Genomic DNA, 6,441 nt, shown 5'->3' with positions numbered 1-6,441 from the left:
CTAAGTTGACCATTTGACACCTTTAGCTCAAAACCATATCAAGCCATTGTACACCAGTGTGTCAAAATTAGAACTGGAACCAAAAACCGAAAGGAAAATCAGCCATTTTAAACTAATCGAACGGACAAAATTCAATTCGCTTTTGTGTTTGAAGAATTAAAATTTCATCCGGTTCAATTTCTGTTTTAGATAAAATCAGTTTGATGGAACCAAACATAATAAAGTGTAATTCATACAAATCAAATCCAACCTAAATCATACTAAACCCTACGAGCATGTGTTTTTGTTGAGTTGTGAATAAATTTCTGCTACAGGTTTCTTTGTGCAGTTATGCAAAAAAAGTTTGAAAGATACCTGATTTTACATTGTGGAACTATATCTTTGTGAGCAAGTTATTTTCATGTAAACTGAATTTCAATCGAATTAGGAAACAGTGTACAAACCAAATGAAAAAAAAAAAAAATCCAAATAAACCGAGCCAATTAGGTTCGCTTTATTTGATTTCAATTTTTACATGGTTGCGTTTGGTAGTCATTGGAAAAAATGTTTTTGGCGTTTTTTTTTTTTACAAGAAAAAGAAAACATATTCTTCTGTATAGTGTTCACAATTCGTTGTTTTCAAAATGAACCAGGTAAAAAAAAAGGCCAGAAACGAGAAATATTGGAACATGATAACCATGTTTTAACATTTGAGTTTCGTTCTAAAAGGAATTTCGACATAGAAATGAAAAATTCTAATTTTGAACCAAGTCGTTTTAGAACAGAATAACTACCAAACGCAGGATATTGATTTTGAACCAAAACCAAACCAAAAACTAAAATGAACCATTGGCACCCCCTCATGCTCAATGTACTAACTGTTTTCAACTTTTAACTTAGACCAGCTTCTCTCTGAACAGTTGATCCTTGAAGAAGCTTTAGAGTTGTAAGTTGTAACTGTTGAAGCCCGAAGGATAAGGCCCTGTGTCCAGTCACGTCTCCATCAACTCCTTCCAACTCCACTCCCTTCCCATCCAATCCCATCCCATCTTTAACTCTGTCCTACTTCCTTCACAATAAAAGACACCCACACCCTCCACCTTCCCCTCCCCCCCTTACAAGTAGCAACCAAGAAAAACCCATTTAGTAATCTTCTCTGTAATCCACAGAAATCACAAGAGAACAACAGAGTTAGTTAGTCATGGGATCAGAAACAAAGACAGGGGAGGAAGCAAGAAGAGGAAGAAGGAGGTCCAAATCACCACAAAAGCTTTCCCTTTTCTCACTTCCAATCCCACAGCAATCCCAAGATCCTCCAGGGATGTTAACCCCACCATTCAAATCCCCTGCTTCAGTTCCTTTCCTCTGGGAAGAAGCACCAGGAAAGCCCCTTCTTACTTCCAACTCATCCTCTTCCTCTGCCATTGCCAGATGCTTGGAGCTCCCTCCACGCCTTCAGTTAATGGAGTCTTTCAACAACAATACCCCCTCCCCTACAACTGTTCTTGATGGGCCTTACGTTGGTCGCTCCTCATCTTTCACTTCTTCCTCCTTTGGCAGAGACCCTCCTCCATTATTAAGATATTTTCGCAGAGGAACAGGAAGCCCTGATGATAGTGATGGGGTTCTCCAAGTTGGGTCTTTGCTTCATAGTAAGAAAAGAGATGTCATAAGCTCCAGCGGAAGAAGGTACTTTGGTTCTTCAGGGAAGAAACCCTCTTTCTCCTCCTCCAAGAGGAACCAAGAAGTTGGTGAGGTTGGTGTCGGAAGAAATACAAATTCGAAGGTGAAGATTAGCAGGTTCATGAGTACTGGGAGCAGCTTCCTTAGCATTCCTCGAACCAGATCATCTCACTTATGGGTCAGTTCCCCCACAACTCATCATTACAAGTTTCCTTCCTTTTCCTCCTTGAAAACAACGATTTTGGATTTTTCAGCCATTAATGGATCTTGAAGTCCACCTTGGACTGAGAATCTAAGAATGGGTAACTTTGGTTTCTGCTTCCAATCTAACCTTCTTTTGAAACTGCAGAAAACTCTCTCTCTCTAGCTTATCACCTGCTCTTCCCCTTTCCTTAATTCGTGATTACTTGATGAGTCTTAGTCCTATCCTATAATCTTGTTAACTCTTTCTCTCTGAAATTTTCCAGAGATCATCTGCAGATGTTGTTTGCTGGAGAATGAATATCTGAATGTTAATTTCATTCAGATTTTTCTTTCCTGGTTTTTTTCAATTTCTTTCTTTTTGGCTTAACAGGGCAAATGTCATTAACGAAAAAATTTCTTTAAGTGGGTTTTATCATATTATTAATTAGTATTAAATCTTAAATTAAAGAGATAAGATTGCCCCAACAGATGAAATTGCTAAATTTCCGGAGTCCACGTCTCTGTTCTTGACATTTTTTTTTTTGTAGTGTTGGCCTCCTCTGCAACCCATCCTTGCCAAACTTTTCATTTAAAATAAATTTTTTTTAGTGTTTGTCCTCCTCTGCAGCCCATCCTTTCCAAACTTTTCATTCAAAATAACGGACTCTTTCCAAACTTTTTCATTTAAAATAAAGGACAAAAGACAAAGATCAGATATTTCTTTGTACCAATTTGTCTTCTTTCTTTTATATCTTCTTAGAACAGTGCATGAATGTGAAGAAATATGGTTGGTGACTTTGTGAAGTCTTCATCTTATCTGTTACTTTTTTTTCCAGGAAAGCATTTATGAAGGGCTTAAGCAGGTGGTCCCATGGAGGAATAAGACTACCAAGAAAGATGGGCTCATAGTTTGATTGACCGACAAAAGCAGTAGTGAAAAGCAAATTAAGGCTACAATCATCTTCTTCCTCAACCCCACTGGTTGAATTTTCAATCTACCTTCTGTAAATATGAATTCCCATAGAACCACAACTAATACAAACCACAGTAACTATCCATTAATGGCCGTCAACCCATCATCATTGTGTTCCATTTGTGATTTTTATTAGTAATTTATAGCTAAACGAAATGACTAGTGACTGGTTAATGATCTTTTTCCATCCCAGAGAACTTCTTTGCCCATGAGTGTCCTTTCAAGCTTCTTTTTGACTTGCATGCATTGGATATTGATTTGGTAAAGCCATTTCTTGATAAGACACACACAGAAACTGAGAAATGGACACACAGAAACTAAGAAGTGGGTATCTGCAAGGTTTTCATTTTGTTATGCTTGATATACAGATTATAGAGATATATAGAGAGAGAGAGAGAGAGAGATTGAATTGTTGTTACTATGTCAATTAATCTGGTTTGTCAAGCAAGAACAGCATCCAAGGAGGACCTTCGATTCTTGTATTTGGCTTTGAAGCAAGCCTGCCTTAGCTTCTTTGTATCCTCTGTCAATTCCACCTCTGGAAGTTTCTCCATTAGCCTTCTGTGTTCTTCCAACATCTCTAATTCCCTCGTCAAACCCAATTCCTGCAAGTGCAATTTAATTTTCAATAAATGGGGCAAAACAATTTTACCAGAATCGTTAAGTTCATTATATACCTTGACATTTTCAATGAGAGATGACAAGCTCTTCATCTTCCTATGGGGCCATCTCTTGATATTGAGGTCCCTGCATCTTTTCTTCAACACTGTCAAACCCACCTTCATCTCTCTTGCTGCCTTAGTTATGGGAACATTAAAATGTTTCTTAATTTCTTCTAATTCTATCTCAACGGATTTGGATCTTCTGCTACCTTTCCTCTTCGCATCTTCATCAGACGTTCTTGTACCAGAAGAACCCACGCTTTCCACTTCTGTTTTGCTCAAATTCTCACTCCAGCTATCTCCAGTGAAGTTGTTCCCATTACAGTAGTCATTGAATTCTTGCTGAATCAAAGTTGGTTTTGCTTCTTGTAGTGGTGGCAGATTGATTATGCCACTGGAGTCATAATTTGCAGAAAAATATTGTTCGACCCAGTCAAAATCATCAAAATCTTGAAATTCCAAATTCAAATTTGGGGGTGGCGGGAGCTGTGAAATCAAATCTTTCTCCATTGATGAATTAACAGAAGGGTCGTAATGTACTCCAGAGATACTGTTCTGAGGAGGGAAACAATCGAATGTATCTCCCATCGTCTGGGTAATTTCTTTCCCACTGCAAGAACAGGTTCAAAGAGAAGATTACTACAATTTGTAAGTAATAAGATCAATTATGATAGAAATCAAGCAAAACTAACCAGTGAAGCTCACAAGGCTCGGACTTTCAAAAAGAAGATTACTACAATTTGTAAGTAATAAGATCAATTATGATAGAAATCAAGCAAAACTAACCAGTGAAGCTCAAAAGGTTCAGACTTGCAGAGCCATTCCAAGAAGAGCTCCTCAGATTCAAAATCTGTTAAGATGTTAGAATCCATTTTTTTGGGCTATTCTGAAATCTCGAAGAGAAAGAGGGTTTAAATTTGGATGGAGAGCGAATGAGAGGAGGATTGGAATTCGTGCAAAGGAGTTACAGTTTTGTGGAATTTGATGATACAGTTATAAATGAGTGAATGAATATTCAGTGATCAAACCAAGGAGTGTGTAATGCAATGAATCTTCTTCTGTGTGTTAAATGCTTTCTAGTCTTCCGTTCTTTCACCTCAGGGTCTGCAATGTGAAAGAATATCTGGATTCTGGACAATGGAATTGGGTTGCAATAAACCCAGTTTCTTCTATCAAAGGCATGGTTTTAGGTAATGGTATCGGATCGGCTGTATTGGCCTTATTGTATCGGTATCGGCTGAGACTGATCCCAATACCTGGCCGATCTGGGATCAGGTATCGTATTGGTATCAGGGGTAAAGTAGTAAAAAAAAAACCTTATTTTTATGAAAAATTGGGGTATCATATCGGTATCAAGAGGGCGGATCTCGGTTACCCCATTGCAACAAGTGATTGTGGGTTCAAATCGGGAAACATCCTCTCTTCGAAGTGGGGGTAAGAGTGCGGTCGTATCACCCTCCAAAACTCCAAGGTGGAGAAGAAAAATCTTACTAAAGCCAGGAACTGACCGGTTTCATTATTAAATAAGATGGTTTTGGTAGTTGATTTTGAGTAGGAGTGTAAGTTTAGCCTTGACGGTCGCAAACCTGCCTTGGCCCGCTCTAAGCTCGAATAGGGTCTGGGCTAAGATTTTTACTCTGAGGGCAGGTTAGGGTTGAAAAACACTGACCCTAGGTTGATGCTAGGCCCAACCCAGCCTGATCCAATTCGACATTGATTTTAACTATGGTTTATATAATATAATTTAGGGTTATCACACAAAGTCAATTAAGGTTAGCCCGACCTTAGAAAAATCAAGGTTAATTAAGGTGAACCTCGTCTAACCCTACCCAATTATGGTCAATTAGAGGCAGGTTGGATTGGCATGAACTCGACAAAGTTGGGCCTAGGCATGAATCCAATAGGATTGAGTTGGGTCTGGATTGAATTTTGGGGACCTAGGGTTGGGCTAATGATTTTAAGAAAGCTGACCCAACCCAACCACCTTAGAATTGGAACCAATAAAAAAACTGCCCCAATTACCCTGAACCGGCCCGTTTAACACCGTCCTGTTGTCTATTATTCATCACCACTAATTGAGATTTTTCATGACTTCTTTTGCTCTCTCTATGTTATCAGAAGAGTTAATGCCTTTTTCTTCCTTTTTTGGGAGTGGGTTTTTCAGTTACAGAAGGCTAAGCGAGGTGGACAAAGTAACTAATAGAGTTTAATGACTTTAAAGCCAATCTAAATAAATGAGCTGATCCCCAAATTATCAATTCCCAAATCCATTCATGATTATGCTTAATTTTAGTGGAAGGAGGCGGGCATTTACCATTTACCATTTCCAGCCCAATTCCCAATCGCATTCAGTGTTTTAAGCTGCGTTTAGCAGTCATTTTGCTCCAGAAACACTATTTCATGTCAAAATCAAAATTTTCATTTTTGTGTCAAAATCCCATCTTAAAACATGGTACTTATCATGTTTCTTACCCAGTTCTTTTAAAAAAAAAATGGAAAAACGAACCGTAGAACCGTAGACATCAAACGAAAGATTCCATTTTCTTGTTCTCGTAAAACAAAAAAACACCAGAAACGTTTTTTAAATCACAATGAGAAGTTCAGAAGGCAAGAACTGAGACAAGTTAAACTGTAACATGTCAGTTTTTTTCCTTTCTAATCCTTCAGTAACCGTTGGGAATAAGGTATGGTTGATTCAGTAACCTTTGACCCAATTCTATCATATACATTTGAAGAAAAGCCCCTCTATAAGGGATGGGGCTCCTCTACAGTGCAGCAGAGGTGGCAGCCCACATCTGACGGCCTGAAGCACCCCAAGGCACGTGCCCATGTGTTGGGGTCCATGCCCAGGTGCTCCTGGCTGTTGGATGAGTGCTGCCTGCCACCCCTGCCGCCCCATAGAGAAGCTGGATCCCTCTAAAGACTTACTCATCTGAGCAGAGTATCTTCTTTGCTTAGATT

At 38.8% G+C, this 6,441-nt stretch overlaps 2 protein-coding genes across 3 annotated transcripts; one reads left to right on the top strand and one right to left on the bottom strand.

The window, feature by feature from the left end:
- Nucleotides 1-937: 937 nt before the first annotated feature.
- Nucleotides 938-3,005, top strand: LOC122061390 (uncharacterized protein At4g00950-like). Its single transcript, XM_042624638.1, has 2 exons — nucleotides 938-1,840; nucleotides 2,682-3,005. The coding sequence occupies exons 1-2, from the start codon at nucleotides 1,181-1,183 to the stop codon at nucleotides 2,757-2,759; spliced, it is 738 nt and encodes a 245-aa protein (XP_042480572.1). The 5' UTR covers nucleotides 938-1,180; the 3' UTR covers nucleotides 2,760-3,005.
- Nucleotides 3,006-3,043: 38 nt separating this feature from the next.
- On the bottom strand, nucleotides 3,044-4,458 carry LOC122061389 (protein RKD4-like). Of its 2 annotated transcripts, XM_042624637.1 has the most exons (3): nucleotides 4,267-4,458; nucleotides 3,496-4,090; nucleotides 3,044-3,423 (listed from the first exon to the last, which is right to left on the bottom strand). In XM_042624637.1, the coding sequence occupies exons 1-3, from the start codon at nucleotides 4,350-4,352 to the stop codon at nucleotides 3,259-3,261; spliced, it is 846 nt and encodes a 281-aa protein (XP_042480571.1). In that variant the 5' UTR covers nucleotides 4,353-4,458; the 3' UTR covers nucleotides 3,044-3,258. The 2 variants fall into 2 exon arrangements, with proteins under 2 accessions (XP_042480571.1, XP_042480570.1); XM_042624636.1 differs by having other exon boundaries at nucleotides 3,044-4,090.
- Nucleotides 4,459-6,441: the final 1,983 nt, after the last annotated feature.

The sequence above is a fragment of the Macadamia integrifolia genome, chromosome 14, assembly GCF_013358625.1.
Source record: "Macadamia integrifolia cultivar HAES 741 chromosome 14, SCU_Mint_v3, whole genome shotgun sequence".
Lineage (NCBI taxonomy): Eukaryota > Viridiplantae > Streptophyta > Magnoliopsida > Proteales > Proteaceae > Macadamia > Macadamia integrifolia.
This window is presented reverse-complemented; position numbering and strand designations above follow the sequence as displayed.

Coding starts and splice junctions, on each gene's coding strand:
- LOC122061390 (XM_042624638.1), top strand. CDS start 1,181: ATGGGATCAGAAACAAAGACAGGGGAGGAAGCAAGAAGAGGAAGAAGG. Junction 1,841..2,681: donor CCAGATCATCTCACTTATGG/GTCAGTTCCCCC, acceptor TTTTTTTTCCAG/GAAAGCATTTATGAAGGGCT.
- LOC122061389 (XM_042624636.1), bottom strand. CDS start 4,352: ATGGATTCTAACATCTTAACAGATTTTGAATCTGAGGAGCTCTTCTTG. Junction 4,091..4,266: donor GAACCTTTTGAGCTTCACTG/GTTAGTTTTGCT, acceptor CTGTTCTTGCAG/TGGGAAAGAAATTACCCAGA.